The 20,532-nt window shown below is 43.2% G+C and overlaps 1 protein-coding gene and 1 long non-coding RNA gene across 6 annotated transcripts in view; one reads left to right on the top strand and one right to left on the bottom strand.

Annotated features, from left to right (window-relative positions):
* RELN (reelin) overlaps positions 1-20,532 on the top strand; it is a 479,555-nt gene that overhangs the window by 209,660 nt on the left and 249,363 nt on the right. For all 4 annotated transcript variants that reach the window (XM_083183017.1, XM_083183019.1, XM_083183018.1 and 1 more), the window contains exons 6-10: positions 3,555-3,633; positions 9,138-9,234; positions 10,181-10,232; positions 18,779-18,875; positions 20,109-20,349. In XM_083183017.1, the coding sequence (XP_083039143.1) occupies positions 3,555-3,633; positions 9,138-9,234; positions 10,181-10,232; positions 18,779-18,875; positions 20,109-20,349 (566 nt within the window). The remainder of the gene's footprint in view (positions 1-3,554; positions 3,634-9,137; positions 9,235-10,180; positions 10,233-18,778; positions 18,876-20,108; positions 20,350-20,532) is intronic.
* The window catches only part of LOC146074656 (uncharacterized), a 164,592-nt gene that overhangs the window by 118,239 nt on the left and 25,821 nt on the right, over positions 1-20,532 (bottom strand). For both annotated transcript variants that reach the window (XR_014473447.1, XR_014473446.1), the window contains exon 2: positions 14,686-14,761. This is a non-coding gene — a long non-coding RNA (uncharacterized LOC146074656). The remainder of the gene's footprint in view (positions 1-14,685; positions 14,762-20,532) is intronic.

Here is a 20,532-nt window from a genome sequence, read left to right on the forward strand (position 1 = left end):
GGAGGACCTCAGGTAATGAGGTAGAGTATAGGACTCAAAGGTGTGGCTAGTGAAACTGGAGTATGGGTAGATGAGTAGTGCTTGGGTGCAACAATAAGAGTCTATTGTAGTAAATATGAAGCACACAGGAGTGGACTGAAAACAGGTGCAGACAGGAGTTGGCTGGAACCAGCAAAATAACAGGATCCGTCTGGAACCGGAGGATTATTATGGTTGATGAATACAGGAATGCAGTTCTAGGAGTCTCTGATGTAGAACATCGATGGTGGTACAGGAAGCACAAGCAATCGGCTGGAACTGATGGAGTATCTATAGTGTTTCGATGGTGATCCAATATTGGGTTGATGGTGATGTTTGGGAACCCACTTGAAAAATCTTGAAAGCTAGAGAGTTTTGAACCGATGAACTATCGATGGTGATGGTTGTGAACCCACTTGGACTAGCTTGGAAGCTAATAGAAAGCACAGGGGATCGGCTGGGACCAATGGATCGAGCTGTGCTGCAGATGACAAAGCACTGTTCTGTAGACGCAATTGCACTGGTGATTACTTATATAGGGATAACATGTTGCTGATTGGCTGGATAGAAATTATGTCAGCAAAGAGATCCCCAGGTTAGCTGATGAGCCTCATGTGACTGCAAGCAAGATGGTGGTGACCATGTTTGGGAAACTTAGCATGCAAGAAGCGTGGCTGCGGCCTGTGACTGGTAATGGAGATGGAGACTGCGGAGTGCTGTCAGACTTAGTGGAGTGCAGCATAGCGGTATGCGCCAGTGTAACACGATCAGCGCTGCCAGAGATAACGGGATGTGGCATAGCAGTATGCACCAGTGTGTTATGATCAGCGCCACTAGATGAAAGCGGGAGATGCCGGATGGACACTGAAGCCTTGCAAGTCTGTTTACCATGACCTTCTAGAGCACTTCAGAGCAAGCACAGAGAAACACTTAGAAGGTAAGAATGTGTTTCTCAGACACCGGATCATGACATAAACATAGGATTCATGTTTCAGCACAGCAAATTTTTCATTTTCTGGACTTGGAAATGTATATGAAAAGTAATAAAATTCATGCTGAGTTTATTATATACTCACATTCACATTCTCTCAAATTTATCTCCCTAGCACATTATCTGAAATTAAAGCCTATGTATCCCTCTCAGGCTATAAAATGAATATCTAGATTTCCATCTCTTCAGTACATTTAAATCTTCCTTAGAATCTCAATTCCTCTTTCATATCTTAAAATGTATTTTTTTTGGTGTGTCCATCACAAAATAAATTATCAGCTCGATCAGACAAACTCTCCAACTCTCAAATCTCCACCACCTTTCCACTAACAAAGAGGATTTATTCTCCTGAATGCTCAATTCATTTTCTGAATAGGACGAATAAACGCCAACAAAATAAACACCCTCCAATGACTGCTTTATTTTTATCAGGCTCTATCTGTTGGAATCCCCCACAGACTTAAGTTTCTCCAATACATTTCCTCTGTCTTCATTAAAAAACATCCCAGATATTGTCTCAAAATGTTACAAAGATGTCCTTGTAGTGGAGGGCTGGTATTGTCTAACTTTAATAGACACCACCTTGTGCTTCTATTGAAGCAAAAAGATATTTGTATCCCTACACTTTTTCCTCTCTTTTGGCTCACTCAGTGGACATGACTCACAGCAGCAATAGAGAATCAATCCAGCAGCATTTTTCAATACAGTATGTGCACAATTGTAGGTACGATGTTTCTACATAGTAATCATGGGCTGTGAAAAGAAGACAACATCTGGATGTTTATGTATCAAGTGGGGAATCTGTCCATTACGCGTGTACAATGAGCCTGAAGTCCAATAGCAATAAATGCAGCCTCAAGGGTTCTACTCATACACTTCAAATCCACCTCACTCATTTTATACAAGACTTTGATAGGTGGAGAAATGCAAATTATGGACCCCTCAAAAGTGCCATAAAAGGTGTCCCAAACCAGGTGCGCAGAGTCAGAAGAAGGATATGATTAGTATGTCAACAAATCTCTTCTGGTGATCTAGTTGCGACTTACCTGGTAGGCAGTCTATACCTAACCCTCCCCCTAGAGCCTAACCCTAATCTCCTTTACTGTAACCTAACCTTCCACTGCTGGTCCAAAAACAATGTCAGCATTTTGAATGTTGACATTGTGAAACTGTCACAATTTCAGCAGATGTCGGCATATTCAATAACAAATTATAGACATTGTACACTTATGTCAGAGCCTCTAATTTACAAAGTGTCAGAAGAATTCTTACAGTGGATTAAACCACACCCCTATTACAATGTGTTTTCTTATTTTATTCGTTGTCTTTTTCTTGCTTCCAATAAAGGGACCTCATAAAGGTATTTACCAAGAGCAAATCCCGGTGATTTTTCCTAGAGTTAACAATTTTAGGAAAAAGCAGACTTACTCTGGAGGTGCAAAAAGTTTTTTTACCAAGGTGAAGGAAGGAACTAGGTGCTGATGTGAGGTGTTTCAGTTAGGTTAGCTGCTGCTTGGGTGAGGTTTACTCTGGAGATGAGTGAAAAAAGACTCAGTGATTTCTGAACAAATCAACACTCAGTGGTGACTCGGAGCGGGATGTTCTAACATCCGCAGCCCTGTTCGCCCCCCTTCACCGGCCACCGCATTCTTAATGACTGCATATGCTCTAAAATATGTGGTCATTAACGCAAGGGACAGCTCTTGCAATAAGAGCTGTCCCTTGCGATGCGGTGCCGGTGCTGGACTTCCGGGTCTGTGACCCGGGAGTCCATCTGCGCATTTGCAGAGCACAGGGCCGGCCGCAGGGCATGCTGGGAGGGATCCGTGACGGATCCCTCACACATCGCTGCAGGGTTTTTACCACATTTCTAGAGAATCGCCCCTCAGACTCAGTCATTTCTGTAGAAATCACCACCTCCCATTTAATGTCCTTCAATTGAAAGCAAAACCAGGGGGTTTGTGAAACCCCCCACACTGTTGGTTTTTTTTTGTTTGTTTTTTTGTGCCGTTAATTGAATTCCCCTGATAGAATCATATTTTCTATATCACTGATATACACTTGGATTTTTTATTATACAATTCTACATCATACTGTATTTGTTTTCCTTATTTTTCATACTGTATATATGCTGTTGAGACAACTTTTGGAGACTTCATTGGATTTCAAATTTCCCCATCTGCCTAAAGCCCCGTACACACGGGGGAGATATATTGCTCAGCAATATATTGCTAGCAATATATTGCTCAGTTTCTCCTTTTCATCAGCGACCAGAGATGGTCGCTGATGAAAGGGAACCTCTTCTGGTGGTGCCGCAGAGGTAATCAGCTGGTCGGAGGAGCAAGCTCCTGCGACCAGCGATTTAGAATGGGGCTGAAAAGGGAGCATGCACACACTCGCCAGCGACCATATTCCTAGCGATTTCAGACCCTATCGACCCCGTGTGTACACAGCTTAAATCAGAGGGTTGACATACATTACTTCCTAATATTAAACTACAATGATTTTTTATTTATATTAACTTGCATTATAACTTTATTTTCAGCTGAAATTCATAGTGAAAGTGTTATTTTGAGAGATGATTTTGACTCATACAAACAGCATGAATTGAATCCTAATATATGGTAAGTTCAACATTTGTGTGTTTGTCATTATTCAAATGTTTACTAATATGGTGTCGCCTATAAGTATTTTATTTACTACACACAAACATACGGATGAAGTACAGTATACACCTTCCATACATACTTACCTATCTAAAAACCGTAAAGGCCCCCATGCACTATGCGATTTTGGGACGATTTCATCCGATTTCGGCACTTTGTGCCGATAATCGGGTGAAATCGGCCCAAAATTGCAGGTGTGTGATATCTGATCCGATCCAATGCGCGGTCCCGTGCGCATCGGACCGTATCAGGGAGGTCGGACGGTCAGCATGTACGATCACGTCCGACCTCCCTGTATGCATATGCCTGCCCACCTGACAGGCATATGCATGCAGACACCGGGGGAGCAGTGGGGTGGGCAGCGGGTCCCTGAGAGCTTAGCTTGCGGCGCCGGCGAGTGCTGACCTGGCCGGGCGGTGATGATCATAGATATCAGCAGCACTGCAGGAGTCGGGACGGGATGCGCAGTCGCGGGTATTAGATTTTAAAATACCTGTCAAATGACTAGCTGTTCTCTGATTGGCTGAGCTCTCAACCAGCCAATCAGAGAACGGCCAGTCATTTGACAGGTATTTTAAAATCTAATACCCGCCACTGCGCGTCCCGTCCCGACTCCCGCAGCGCTGCTGATATCTATGATCATCACCGCCCGGCCAGGTCAGCACTCGCCGGCGCCGCAAGCTAAGCTCTCAGGGACCCGCTGCCCGCCCCACTGCTCCCCCTGATGAGAGCACCGCCGCCCCCTGACCCTCACCGCCTGCCCCCTGCGCCTCAACATGTGATAAATCGCAAGCGATTTATCACATGTCAAATTTGGCTCATCAAGTGCTAAATTGTGTGTGAGCCTCCCGGGGAGCTCCCGGGCGGCTCACAGGAGAATTGGGTCCGACTTGTCCTAAGGACAAGTCGGCCTAATGTATGGGGGCCTTAAGTCAAGAGTGGGCTCCAGGGGAGTTTTTTGTCAATTATTTATTTACTTTTCTGATTTTTTTTACACAAAGAAGCATGCATGGATCTCACTGAAAATGTGGTATATTTTCCATTCGTATTTTGAGCTAAATTCACGGACGAATTCTGCCATAGGAGTTTTAGCAAATTTACTGATCTGATAAAACTCTATGGCCATATTATGCCGCATTCTATCGATGGTGTATTCATTCATTCAGCTGAATTCGGTTAAGCTTGACATCTGTAAAAACTTCAAATCAACTGAATTCGGCTGATTGTAAATTTGCCAATGTGTGGGTTATGGACGTATTTAAGATCAAATGAGTACGAATTGGTGAATTCATACCCATTGCATCTAAGTAAATTTCGCCCATAGAATCATATATGAATTATCATCAGTTGTAAACAGCAACGGAATCTGCTGCGCTATATAAGTAACTGTAAATAAATAAATCAATAAATAAATGATAGCATCATAGAGCATCATATAGTATTTTCTTTAATGTTATAATACATTTACGATTCTAATGGTCTAAATTGCCTCTGCTTTCTTCTTCTATATATACTGTATGTATAAAGAGTTGAACTGACCCAAAGGGATACAGGGTCAACCTCTTGTGGATCCTACTTGCAGAGGGCCACCCCCTCCTCTATGGATCACGTTTCATTCCAGACCGTGCACCTAAATAATGTTTTATGCAGTAGCATACAGTGTTTTAAACCCTATGTGTGATGGGTGTATATCTAATTCCAAGTATGTGTCAATTTCTGTAGTACAGTGGACAGATTGACCACTAAAACTAGTGATGTAGTATAATTGTTTTTTTTTAATGCAATCAAATTCAGGTAAGTAAAACACAATAGAATAAAAAACAATTCAACATAATAAACATAATACATACAGTAATATAGTAACATAATGTTGAGGCAATATGATCTGTACCACAATGTAGCAGTGTGCTACTGTTGTACTGGTTATAGTCTGATGTGCATTTGTTCCATAGGTTGTGACTTGAACATTAATCTTAATAAAGCCTGCAGCCAGACAGTTAGTGGCTTTGCCAAGGGTCCACAATGCTGTCAATGCTGTTAAGGCGGCTCTGCCTATAGTGTATCCCTGGGAGGGCATCCCTGGGGCCAGTATCCTACAGTGGTTAGACTTGGAACATTGACGGCGCTCGCCAGAATGTCCCCGGTGGCGAGCACTGGTGGAGAGGGACTATATTAGACTGGGACGCGAGTCATTCAGCGGCTGGGCGGCGGGACCTTGCCTGTCTCCGCTTCAGGGAGATGGGCAGGTTTGGGGGGGTGGTGCAGGGAGGCAATGGCGGATGGGGATGTGGCAGGCGGTGGCAGGGAGCTCAGTCAGAACAGGTTACGCAAGCATCTCGTGCACTCGCGCCCCCTTCCGACAGCTGGCGTGGGCTGGCGATTCTATTGCCAGCCCCTGCAAGCATGAGAGGGGCTCCATCTGTATCACATGTTGAATGAAGACCTGATCAAGTTTACTCTCATTCACATGGAAGGGTGAGGAGGTTCACTGAGATAGACCAAGCAAAGGTGTTTAAAGAGTAAAGCAGTACAGAATATTGTGGGGATAGTGACTGGAATATTCTGGGGGTTATTAGTTAGTAGAAGTATCTAGAGAGTAATAAAGAACCCCAACACCACAACCATGGTGACCCCTGGCTTGGGAGGCATGTCAAATTGGGAGGCCCGAAGCCAAGAGAGCAGTAGGACAAGTGATGACAGAGGGGGTAATCCAGGTTTTAGTCTTGGCTAGAAAATGGACCACTTTATTACAAACATCTGGTATTCCAAAGGGCACAGGATAAGGGATATGACTTTGTGGGAGAGTGTAAAATAAAGAGTTAGGTAGACATGGAGGTTGGTGTTTGTGGGGGGTGTTGTCAGTCTGCACATAGGGCCTAATTCAGACCTGATTGCAGGACAGATGTGTTCTCATATTGGGCAAAACCATGTGTACTGCAGGTGTGGGGCAAATGTATTATGTGCAGAGAGAGATAGATGTGAATGGGCTGTGTTGAAACTGAAATTTAATTTGCAGTGTAAAAATAAAGCAGCCAGTATTTACCCTGCACAGAAACAAAATAACTCACACAAATCTAACTATCTGTACATATTACATCTGCCCCACCTACAGTGCACATGGTTTTGTCCATTTTGAACAAATTTGTCCAGTTATCAGGGGCCTTATTCTGGTTCACTCTTAGAGGCAAATTCCTTCTCAAATGGACAAAACCATGTGCACTGCAGGGGGCTGATGTAACATGTGCAGAGAGAATTCGATTAGGGTGGGGTGTGACTTCAAAGGGAGATCTATATTGCAGTGTAGAAATAAAGCAGTCAGTATTTTCCCTGCACAGAAACAAAATAACTCACCCAAATCTAATTCTCTCTGCACATGTTACATCTGCCCCACCTGCATTGCACATGGTTTTGTCCATTTTAGAAGGAATTTGCCTCTAAGAGTGACCCAAAATAAGGCCCCAGGTCTGAATAAGGCCCATGGCCAGAAAGCTATTCACTAGTTTATTGCTAATAAACCTGTTATAATAATCTCAAAATTGAACCCTAAAATATAAATAAAGACACGTAAATCATGGGTTTTGTGAAAAATCATGGGTCTCAGCTTTTATTAATTTGTAAATAATAACTAAATGAGGCTAAGAAGTGTCTACAAATCTCAGCTCTAGCTTCTAAACAATAAATAAAATGTATAATTACTAAAATGTTCCATCTTGATGAACTTGTTTTTGTGGAATGCTCACCACTACTTACTTGGGCACAGTTCAAACACTTCCGCACAGAAGCGCCAGGTCTCCCTGCATAACACAGTACAAACTCACTATTTATCAAGGAGCATGTGCTGAGATAGTAAAACAATAACCACACTCTTTTGGATTATTTAATGGTGACATTGAGGTGTATTTTTAGGCGTTAGAGACCACAATTTAATTATTTATTTATTTATTAATTTATTATTAACAGTTTCGGTACTTCTTTACTTTCATGGCGCCACTAGATAGGACAGATAGGATACTAGATAGGATACGATTTTGTATGCGATTTGACATAAGATATCGCGTAAGATATAGGATAAGATTTACTATCCATTTCATTACCCCACTATCCACTAGGGCGTGGAGTTGATTTTATATAGCGTGGCGAGCGTAGCGAGCCAGCGAGCCCGAAGCGTGGCGAGCGCAGCGAGCCCCGCGAGGGGACACGGAATGTATTTTATGGAATTGCATGCAAATGGCATGCAATATTGGGGACTTGCTTTAAAACAACATCTGTGTCCCCTCGCGGGGCTCGCTGCGCTCGCCACGCTATATAAAATCAACTCCACGCCCTAGTGGATAGTGGGGTAATGAAATGGATAGTAAATCTTATCCTATATCTTATGCGATATCTTATGTCAAATCGCATACAAAATCGTATCCTATGTACTATCCTATCTGTCCTATTTAGTGGCGCCGTGAAAGTAAAGAAGTACCACAGTTTCTTATATAGCGCATACATATTCCGCAGTGCTTTAAAGAGAATATTTGAACATTCACATCAGTCTCTGCCCCAGTGGAGTTTACAATCTATGGGGCAGATTTAATAAACTTGGAGTAGAGATAAAGCGGAGAAAAGGTAACCCTAGAATGTCTGTGTGTGCCTGTATATGTGGTAGGGAATCTTGGGGCAGATTTATTAAGCTTGGAGAAGAGATAAACTGGAGATAAAGTGGAGAAAAGGTAAAAGGAGATAAAGCACCAGCCAATCAGCTGTGTTTGAAAAAGACAGTTGGGAGTTGATTGGCTGGTGCTTTATCTCCTTTTACCTTTTCTCCACTTTATCTCCAGTTTATCTCTTCTCCAAGCTTAATAAATCTGCCCCAAGATTCCCTACCACATATACAGGCACACACAGACATTCTAGGGTTAAGTTTTTGTTTGGAGCCAATTAGCCTATTTTTGGATTGTGAGAGGAAACCGGAGTGCCGGAGGAAACCCACGCAAGTACGGGGAGAATATACAAACTCTGCACAGTTAGAGCCATGGTGGGAATTGAACCCATGACCTTAGTGCTGTGAGGCAGTAATGCTAACCATTACACCATCCGTACTGCCCAATTAGAACATATTAAAACAAATGACTAGAGTATAAAAGGCCTCAAAAGCCACTGTGGTCCATTAACATATTCGAGCGGGAGGACGGCGGATGGAAGGATGGTGCCGGGTGAGCTGCTGCTCACCTGGCACCGTCCTCCCTGCCTAAATCCGATATTTAGCAGCAACGGGGCAAAATCCAGCTGGATTTTACCGCCTGTCCGACAAAAGCACATGGATCCATGGCTATTCCGCCAATCCGCGTGGTGTCCGACATCTTAAAAATGAAAGTAGAATCCAACATGTATGCAACAGAATCTTTAGTATGTTTTTCCTATTAACCAGAATGGGACTATATTTCAAGTAATGTTTATTTCTCTTTTGTATTATGCAGGTTGCCATGCAGTAACTGTGAAGTGGGAGAGTTGTGTGGTGTAATTATGCATGGTGGATCTGTCACATTTTGTGATCCTTATGGGCTACGAGAACTGGTAATATTCTAGTAACAAATATTTTGTTATTGTTATCATAATTTTCAAACATTTACTGTATTAATTTGTGTATGCATGCGAATATATTTTTTCATAACTTCATATCTACATTTATATTAAGGGGGATTATAGAAAATGATGTTTACACTGATTGCATTATGGTCATGTACTGCAGTTATATCAGGATGTAGTTATATATTTGCCTTGAGATGGGGTTATCAACATTTCATGTAAATGTCATCACTATCCTACACTTATTACCATTCTGATAAAGGTATTGCCTACATTATCTCAAAAATAATTAAACTCATTGAGATTTTCCAACAGTGGCTTACAGAACTATTTCCATTAGTTATTTTGTGCCTCCACTAAAGAGGTCCAGCATATGCAGAATTAACTCACTATGCCCCCCTCCCTGATTCACCCAGCCCTCAGTCTGACCATGCCCTCTATTTCTGCTGCTTCTCCGCTGCTCTTATCCCTTTACTGTTCTTTCCACTATGTTATATGGAATGGTTTGTGGTCTTAAACTAAAGCCCCATACACATGGGGCAACTGCAGCCCTGTGGTGAGCAAGGTGCTTAAGCATGGATCGCTCAGCACACATTGCTGCAAAAAATGCGATGCACCCGTGATGTGTGCTGAGCAGTCTTTGCTAACCAGTGATCTCTAGCGAGAACACTGGCGATATGACTAGATTTTGACTGCTCTAGCACAGCGTCTATTGCCGTAGGCTGGGGGCATGGCTAGAGGCTCTGGGTCATGCCCCCATAGCATGAAATCGTGGGCGTGGCCTCGCGGGAGAGTCTAGACCATGCCCCTTTAATTAGGCCTCACAAACCCCCCCCCCCCTGGATTTTTCGGCGCGCCATCCATTTGTCCCTCCTCCGTCCCTTTGTAAGTTGGGAGGTATGGAATACTGACAAATGCTTTTTTTTCATTTCAGACAACAACCAGTCTTAATACAACTACTGCATCTGTACTCCAGTTCTCTATTGGTAAGTCTTTATTCTTAAAGCAGGTGCACTCATTATTCAGGCACATTTGAAAAGATCCACAGGTGGAGCTAATTATAGCACTTGTGATTCTGTGTGGAGACCTGCAAAACGTGCACTGTTGGAGGTACTTGAGGACCAGGGTTGGGAACCACTGCACTAGATGATTAGTGGTTATGTTACATTATAGAGGACAAGCAGTAGTTCTCTGCAGAGTTGCATAACATAGGGCTTGATTCAGAGGTGAACACAATACCGATGTTTATGGATCTGAGTTACCATTTTTGAACTGCACATGCATCACAGTCACTGGGAGCACTGCCGAATCTCTGCTGACTTGTCCCCACCACCAACTGGGTCTGTCACGCCTGAAGCTTGAACTTGCACACTCTGAAGGTGGAGCATAGTGGAAGCTAGGGGGGGGGGGTTTGATAACCTGTGCCCACATATGTGGGTGAACTTCAGGGAATGAGGTGGTGTATTGAGCCCGAAGACGTGGCTGATAATTTGGAGTCCAGAAGAGGTAAGTAAAATAGAATGTAATTTATGGAAACGGTAGAGTTCTTGGAATTGGCTAGAACCAAAATATAATGGAGACTGAAATTGGTAGGATACAATAGGCTCTGGTTAAAAGAAATGTCCGATGGTGACCATCGATGATGAGTTGGAAATAAGATATGATACACTGCAGGTAAGTAAACATAGCTCAGGTCAGATACCAATAACACAGTAACTAGGAAGGTTCACCGGTGATGACAGTTTCCGGTGTTGGTTCACTGATGGCGACCAAGGGTGCCGAGAGGGGGGGGAGCAGGTACAATTTACCCGGTCCTGGGCCTGTCAGGGGGACCCCGGTCTGGACACACAGTTTGATTTAAATTTGGTGGCGAGTGCACCGGGTTTGAGTGTGCGGATGTGGGCGGACGTGGGGGCAGCAGCATCACAGAGGTCCTTCCGCTCTCTGACTACAGGGTCTGCTGCGAGCCAGCCACGTGACCCTGGGTGGCGGGAGGAGCTGGGTCAGAGAGAGGCCACCTCCCTCGGGAGTACCTCCCAACAAGCATGTTAACCCCTGGCAGAGCATGTAACCAATGGCAGAGCAGGTTAATCCCATGGCAAAGAGCATGTTAACTCCCTTGGAAGACAATGTTAACCCCTGGCAGAGCATGTAACCCCTGGCAGAGCATGTAAATCCAGACAGGGCATGTTACCCCTGGCAGAGCATGTAACCAATGGCAGTGCAGGTTAATCCCATGGCAAAGAGCATGTTAACCCCTGGCAGAGAATGTATAACCCCTGGCAGAGCATGTATGCCCTTGGCAATGAGCATGTAAACCCATGGCAACAAGCATGTAACCCCTGGCAGAGCAGGTTAATCACATGGCAAAGAGCATGTTAACCCCTGGCAAAGCAGGTTAATCCCATGGCAGAGCATGTAACTCCAGGCAGAGCATGTAAACCCATGGCAACGAGCATGTTAACCCCTGGTAGAGCATGTTAACCCCTGGCATCAAGCATGAAGCCCATAGCAACGAGCATTTAGGTAAGCAGAACTTACAGTATGGGGCATAATATGTGAGGTATTATATGTAATAGACATTACAGTGCTTGGCATAATCAGCAATGAGCATTACGTTGTGTGGAATAATATGTAGTGGGCATTGTGGCATGTGGTAAAATATGTAATAGGTATTACGGTGTATTGCATAATGTGTATTGGCCACTACGGTGTGTGGCATAACGTGTAATGAGCATTATGGAATGTGGTATAATATGTAATAGGTGTGTGACATGTGTAATAGGCATTACGGTGCAAATTTTGGCCCTGTATCCACCTTGGAAGCAGTGGCGTAACAAGGGTCCGCAGAGTGTGCGGGGAGCTTCGTCCGTGGGGGCCCCAGGAAGTTATTGTACTGGGGCCCAGGATTTATCTTGGCGGCCCTGATGGCGACAGATATCGATGAAGACACTCTGAAGGAACTTTATTAAGATGGGAGTTCTATTTCACATGGGATGTTGCTATTGGCAAATGGCAAATTAGGTAAAAATAAGGGGGGAAATTTACTAAAGGAAATTTGTAAAAAATAGGTGTATTTGTATTCAGAAATACACTTATTTTTGACATTTACTATCCCGAAAATACGGCAATTCGTATTCGTATTGATAGCACATCAATACGACTACGAATTGCCGTATTTTCGGGATAGTAAATGTAAAAAAATAAGTGTATTTCTAAATACAAATACACCTATTTTTTTACAAATTTCCTTTAGTAAATTTCCCCCAAGGTGTCAATGGAGTATAATCTCAGATTCTATTTAAAATAGTGCTGCCTAGTGTGGAGACATTTTATTTTAAATGAGTGGTGTGTGTAATGGATGCTATAAGAGTGAGAGTGGAGTGTAATGGATTTTACAATGTACTAAGGTCACTGTATTGGGGGATAATTTGAACTGGGTGCAGTGGCGTAACTAAGTTTTGAGCGCCCCCCGCGCCAAGCACCCCCAATCCCCCGCCGCCCATGCAAACCCCCCCCCCCCCAATCCCCTGCAGTCTTATCTATCGCGCTGGTCCCGGCGGCTCCGTTCTTCTTCTGCTGAGGACCACCACAAAATGGCCGCCCCCATACAGCAGTTTCAGAGAACTGTGTGCTATATGGGGGCGGCCATTTTGTGGTGGTCCTCAGCAGAAGAACGGAGCCGCCGGGACCAGCGAGATAGGGAAGTCTGCGGGGGATTGGGGGGGGGGTGTAACTATAGCACCGCAGCCCCCGGCGCCCCCACATGCACAGCGCCCCCCCCTCCCCGCGGTGGCGGGGGCTGCGGTGCTATAGTTACGCCGCTGACTGGGTGCACTATAATTAGCTTAATATAAACTAGAAGCACTACAGTGTGGCACATGTGGATTGAGGTACAACATAAACTGGGGGAACAGTATGATTTAATGGCACTACAGTGTAGCATAGCATTAACTGGGAGCACTACAGTGTTGCTGAATAGGAACTAAGGGCACTACAGTATGACATGTATTGTGTGATCTGGTGGCACTACAGTATAACATACAGTATGTAGTGGTTGATCCGGGGAACTACAATATGGCATAATGTGAACTGGGAGCAGAGTTTAGTATAACATGAGCTAAGGCACTACTATTGTGCATAAAATGAACTAGGGCATAAATACTGGGATAAGTCCTTGATCCCATGTGGTATTGCAGGTCCCAGGGACTGCTTATTAGGATTACGCTTCATGGTCCTCAGCCCTCATGCATCAATGCACTAGCTCAGCAGGAAAGTGTAGCTGAAATTATTTAAAAAATATTTGCACGTTTGCTGTACTAGTAAAGTAAAAGAGATACTGTATAATCTTAGCTTTAATGCTAATGTGGCGTTGTGCTTAGTTACTTCACATGTTTTTTTTATATACCTATTGCGCAAAAAAAAAAAAAAACATTTTAAAAAAACATGCTCAAAATGTCAAAATGTGTGTTACTGCAATGGTCACTTTCATTTATGTTTGTTAGCTGGTTAAATAAATGTAAAATAATACATTGCTTCAAAGAACTAATGGTGATTTTGCAGTGGTGCAGATTTTTGCTAATTAAAATAGCGGGAGATGTGTTAATCTTCCTCTCATTATGTGTCTATTCATTCTACTGTATAGAATCATGTTTAGTTTCATCTTTCATGCTGTATGAATGTATTTGACAAACTAAAGATGAGGTTGATTGGTTCTGAACGCGACTCTTCTAAGTAAAATAAATGAATATGATTAAAATTTGGAACCTTACAGTGGTGTATAGTACAAAGATGGACGGCAGATGTTCATTCCGCGTAACACAGGCAGTTGAAGCAGATGGGCTCAAAATAATCATAAATTGTCATCTTCACTGCCCTTCAGTTGTTGTTGCTCAGTGTATATTGTGTTTGTGTGTGTCTGTGCATGTGTGTGTGTGTGTGTGTGTATAAGGAACTAATATACACTACAGTATATGTTTTTATGTATTTTAGATGTATAGACCTAAAGTCCATGTACAGTAAATGTTTCACCTTATTTTGCAAATAATATGGTGGTACAGTACAATGAGCCACTGGCAAGCTCTTTCTGTATGGTAAGAAGTTATTATTTTCTAGTATTAGGGCTGGTACCAATTGTACACCTGATATTTATGGTGTAATGTTGTCGCTTATGTGCAAAGTTGTGCCTGCAATCCTTTGTATTCATCCTAAAATCTAGATATAGAAGCTTTCCAGAACAATCATCAATAATTAATTGCAAGGGTACATCAGCGTTGGCCTAGCTAATATACAGTATATTAAACTGATGACAATTCTGGTAGTCCATGGGAAAAATTAGCAATCCAAATGAAAAGTCAATGGATAATTTTTTTTCAAACATATCCTTAACATTGTTGATTCTTCATATTATACTGCCATACAGCTGGGTTTGTAACCTACCAAAGATGCCACAATCTCTTTTGTGGGCTGGAAACATAACGCTGCAAGATTTCAGGCTGTTGGGAGGTATTTATTTCTGCAAAAGAGTAAAATGCTGCTGTAAGTGCTGCTCCCATAGAGGTGACTTTAGATGACATGACACACTTCACATGCACTAAAGATAGTTTGCAAACCCAAGTTAAGCAAGCCCCTTTGAGGATTTGGAACTTCTGTATATTATGACCCTCACACCATCACGCTCACCGACTTGATTCAAAGCCCCCCCCCACACACACACACACACTCTCACACACTCACCACCAGGAACGCCTATCAGATCTTCCCATATCTACTGCCTTATACCTTAGTTAAATTGGTATGTAACTTAATTCTCTCTTATACATGTTTAAAGCACAGAATTATGTTGATAACTAGTGGGTCTATGTACTAAGCCTTGGATGGAGATAACATGGTAGGAGACCCCTTTTATATATATAGTAAATATGGGTAGTGCCATTGACGTCACTGCTGGTTGCGCGGTTGCCAAGCTGCTCCTAACTGTCATTTTAAGACACCGTTGTTAATATGACATTTGGGAGCTGATCAGCTGGTACTTTCTATCTCTCCATGGCTTAGTACATGTGGTGCCCACACATGGTGCGATTATCGCGTGCAATTTGATCTTTTTAGTTCAAATCCCAGAGGTGCCTGGACTGCCCAGACATACCCTAATATCTGGCACCGTCCTCACAAGCACCTGTTGCAGAGATCGTCAAGTGTTTCCACCCATTCGCCACCCCTTCTTCCGTTGTACCCGGTCAATGTGCTGTGGTGAGGGGGGATTGTAGCTACTACTGTGTGTGAGTCCTGTGGGCCAGGCAGTCGGCTGTTGGAGCTGGGAGGGGTAGAGGTGCTGGTCGTGCAGGGAGGGGGATCAAGTATGTCTGGGTGGAGTGGGGGAGGGAGATGTTGGATCCCTGCTGATGTGTTTGGAGCAGGGGAGCCTGATGCTGTGTACTGGTGGTGTGGGGGCTCTCCCTGGTCGCATCTATTCTATACTGACAGGAGGTATCTCTCTAACTGCTGTATTTTATGTTATGTTATTAGGTTGGGTGTCAAGGGTAAGGGTGTGTGGTAAAATATGGAGTCTTCAGAGATTTCAGTGTATTGGGTATATCTATCTACTCTATCTCCCTCTCAGGGGGAGATTCTCTAAACTAAAAATCCGGTATCGTATTTTGGGATCCTCTAAGCATCCCCCGCCGGGTTACCGCGACGGGGGGCATCGCCAGAAAAATCGGTCTATGCCCCATAGAAGCCTATGGGCTTCTAATGAGACCCCCCCTCACCAGCACAGAGCTGTGCTGCCCGGACCTGTGACCTCCTCCTCCTCCCTACACTATGATCCTCTTCCGGGTGCAGGGAGGAGGAGAGCCAGCCCCCCCCACCGCAGCAGCACAGTGCCGGGTAAGGGAGGGAGGGGGAACTGCGGGGTCCCGATGGAACCTGCTGACACACCGCATAATTATCGCATATGTTACAGCATATGCGATAATTATGTATGCTGTATCCGGTGATAGGGGGCGCGGATGTTAGAGCATCCCCCCCATAATCTATCTATCTATCTATCTATCTATCTATCTATCTATCTATCTATCTATCTATCTATCTATCTACAGTATCTATCTAGAGACTCCCTAAAATACATAGTAGCATCTCCCTGACTCCCTAAAGAGTCCAGCAATGTCCCCCACTGCACCTTACCTGCATTATGCAGCTGTTATATACATTCAAATGGAATCATCAGTGGCATTTACCTACAATGGTGATAAAGCACAATGATCCCCATGGGTACATGCATTCCAATAAAATATATTGTGGCCACTTGTAAAACACAATACAATACAGGAAAAAACCCTGCAATGGATTAGTCTATTTTCTTTAACAAGCACAGTGACATATTTTGACTCACATCAGTTGTTACCAAGTTATACTTTTTCAGTTTAATATTGATGGACAGTCTTCTCTTGTGTATTAAATGCTTTTGATTCAGCTGTCTATTGGTTATTTATTTTTTAACCCATATGTTAAATATTCACTTTCAACCCCACTGAGTACATATAAGAGTGTGCCTTCAGTATTTGATGGGCTTTTATCTTTAGTTTAACTTTTGTTTTTTTTCTGTGCCACTGATTAGAAATATATTAAAAGGTGGACTATGTTTTTGGTATACTACTTTTCATTTTTGTTTTGTTTTGATCTCAACAGTACTTCTATGTGTAATTGTGGTGAATTTGTGACTTTGAAAAACTCAGTAAGCATGGTAAACTCTCAGTATAATTATGCAAACATCTGCCCTGAACCAGTGTGTTCTAGAATTTATCGTTATTATCATGCTACCCAGTTAACTAAAAACAAATCAGCAAAATAAACGTTAAAACATACACATGGTATAACTCTGCTAAGTATAAAATGGGCTATAAATAGCATCGTATTTAAAATTTCTACTGACTTTTTTTATGCATTTGGCTTCCATATTAGAGCACTGTATGTTGGTGGATCTTCAGTTTTACCTACCATCTAACATTAAATGTTTGTGTATTTTTATGATGTGCACTGCAGGTGGGGCTGTGCACTGCAGGTGGGTTGTACACTGCAGGTGTAATGTGCAGAGATAGTTATGGTGCCCATACACTTATGCGATCAGATGCGATGGGACATCGCATTTGATCGCATCAAGTGGTGCCCAGTGCAGCACTCGATGTCGCATGCCATCTGCGATGGAGATCGGGTGCTGGAAGAGGGGTGGCCTGGCGGCTGTGTAGTGGGGACCGGAGCTGGGGATCGGAGCATTGGGGCTTTCAGGTGGCGGGACTCGGCAGCAGATGACTTTGAAACACTGATTGGCTGAGGCCGCTGAGAGAGCCCTCTCAGCCAATCAGCGGCCTCACATTCAGGTGGCCGCTGATTGGCTGAGAGAGCTCTCTCAGCCAATCAGAGGACCGTCCAGTGTTTCAAAATCATCTGCTGCCGCTGCTAAGTCCCGCCGCCTGAAAGTGCTTCTTCACAGACTCTACCTCTCCGTTTTCCCCAGCGCACCGGTCTCCAGCTCCACAGCCGCCAGAGCAAGGGAACCCGCTCCCCACCAGCGCTCCGGTCCCACTCCTCCTCCGCCTCCAACAGCTCCGGTCCCCACCCCGGCCCTGCACCCTGAAATCGCCACTGATTGCATTCGAGCAATTGCATGTGGTTAAAAACCACATGCGATTGCTCATGCAATTCGATAAATATTATGTGCAGCACATAAAATCTATCGATGCAACATTCGACAGCGTGCCATCGCATCGAATGTCCCCTTAAAAATGCATGCAATCATTCGATTTATTGGCCAGATGTGGCCGAAATCGAATGATTGCATGCAATATCTCACATATTTATTTCTATGCAGAGTGAATACTGGCTGTTTTATACTGACACTGCAATATAGATATCAGTTTGACTACACCCCATCCAAATGTAGCTCTCTGCACACGTTACATCTGCCCCACCTGCAGTGCACATGGTTTTGTCCATTAAAGAAGGAGTTTGCTTTGGCAATCCAACCAGTATCACCCCCATTATGTTTTCATGTATAGAGTGTAAGCTCCATTGGGGCAGAGACTGATGTGAATGTTCAAATATTTTCTGTAAAGCGCTGCGGATTATGTGTGCGCTATATAAAATAACTGGTAATAAGTAATTATGATTTGTGTGAGTATAGAGCAAATACGTACAAAGTATTGATTTCACGGTCTGCATTATTTAGATTATGTGTCCGTAGCATATCTTTATGATATGCACATAACTCATATTGCTCCCCTGGGAAATCTCTAGCACATTATGCTGCTCAGCTGTGATTTATCACTTTTATATCAACTCTGGCATCTTTAGCATGGATAAATCTGCTGCTTGCGTTCAGCAACAGCACTAATGTCATTTCATTATTGATTTAGTAATTTAACATATGAAAAAATGAGTGTGGTATGTAGGGGTCACTTGCCATTTGGGGCTATTAAGGTATAATGAATGTCTTTGTCACAATATAACACTTTCTTAATATGGTTTTATCTTACAGGGTCTGGTCTATGTCGATTTAGCTACACCGATCCAGCCATTGTGGTGTCTTACACCAAGAACAATGCTACCAGCTGGATGCCACTTGAGAGAATCAGGTGTGTTTATGGACATTGCTTCTTCAGGAGCTGTGTTAGATTCTATAACATGTAGGGTTATAGAACATCGTACCATTATAAAGTGATAAAATGCAGAGTGATAAACAACCAGCCAATCAGCTTCTAAATTACATGTCACAGACTGAGTGGGAAATGAGAGTTGTAAGCTGATTGGCTGATTGTTTATTACTCTCTACTTTATCACTTTGTGAACAGAAGACAGAAGGCCAGGAATAGAGCATTCTGTCTCTCCTGGAGAGGGTCATGTTGGGAGGTATGGTATTATCAAAATGTGAAAATAGGTTTTATCACTGCTTATTGCAATGATAGAAATCTTGGGTGAAATGTAATAGGATGAGAGATTCAGAAAGTGAGAGATTTGGTAAGAAATCTCCCTTTTTTTTAAAAAGAGGCAACCAGTTTCATTTTGAAGTGTAAATCAGGTATGTCCAAACTATGGCCCTCCAGCTTTTGTGAAACTACAAGTCCCATCATGCCTTGCCACAGTTTTGCTATTAGGGAATTTTAAAATATGGCAAGGCATGCTGAGATGTGTAGTTTCACAACAGCTGGATGGCCACAGCATACCTCCCAACATTTCTGGACAGCGGCGCTGCAAATATTTAGGGGCGTGGTCTGACAAAAAGGGGAAGTGGCCAGCCCCCAGCCTCTCTGCCTGCAAGAATAGACGCAGTGCGCATGCGCACAGCGTCTATTCATGGATGACAGGGGGGACTCCCAACTGCCCCCACCACCACCATGGGACACTGCCGGCTGCGGGAGGGATGTGGGAACGTCCCAAAAAACAGGGACGTTCCCACAATATGCAGGACAGTTGGGAGGTATGCACAGTTTGGACATGCCTGGTGTAAATGATTGCCGCTTTTAAAAAAAAATTAGATTTCTTACCAAATCTCTCACTTTCTGTTTCTCTCATCCTATTAAATATCACCCCTTATACCTTGCATTGCTTTGCAATTACAATGGACTTGTATATAAAACTTGAAAACTATTAGATAAATATATTTCCCATCTCATAAGTGGTGTTGGCCATTCAAATTTTCTGGTACCGTGTTCAACATTTCCTCTTTGGTGATTACCAGTAACTGCCAAAAGTCGTTTGTTTGGGGTTTTTTTGCATGTTTTATTTTACTATAAATGTTCTCAATTTATGTGTTTCTATGCAACATTACTTAAAATAATAACATATATATTTGTCTTTTACTCTTCCAGTGCTCCTTCAAATGTCAGTACAATCATCCACATTATCTACCTTCCATATGAAGCCAAAGGTGAAAATGTGAGGTTCCGCTGGGCACAGGAGAGCACACAGCCTGGAGATGTGTATGAGGCATGTTGGGCTCTGGACAACATACTGATCATCAATGCTGCTAATAAGCAGATTGTCCTAGAAGATAATCTTGATCCAATGGACACTGGAAATTGGCTTTTTTTTCCCGGGGCTACTATAAAGGTTTGTTTTTAATCTATTTCTAATAGGTTTTTTTACTATCGAGAAAAGTGGTCTAAATTCAGTAGTCTGGGACATAATAGCCAACTCACCTCCTCTAAAATACCCAACATACGGCCCAACTCAGTAATGATCGGTCCCCTGCATATTCACACCGGAGACCAATGTTTTCAATGTATATTCTAA

The sequence above is a fragment of the Crinia signifera genome, chromosome 4 (genome assembly GCF_055691185.1).
Source record: "Crinia signifera chromosome 4, ASM5569118v1, whole genome shotgun sequence".
NCBI lineage: Eukaryota > Metazoa > Chordata > Amphibia > Anura > Myobatrachidae > Crinia > Crinia signifera.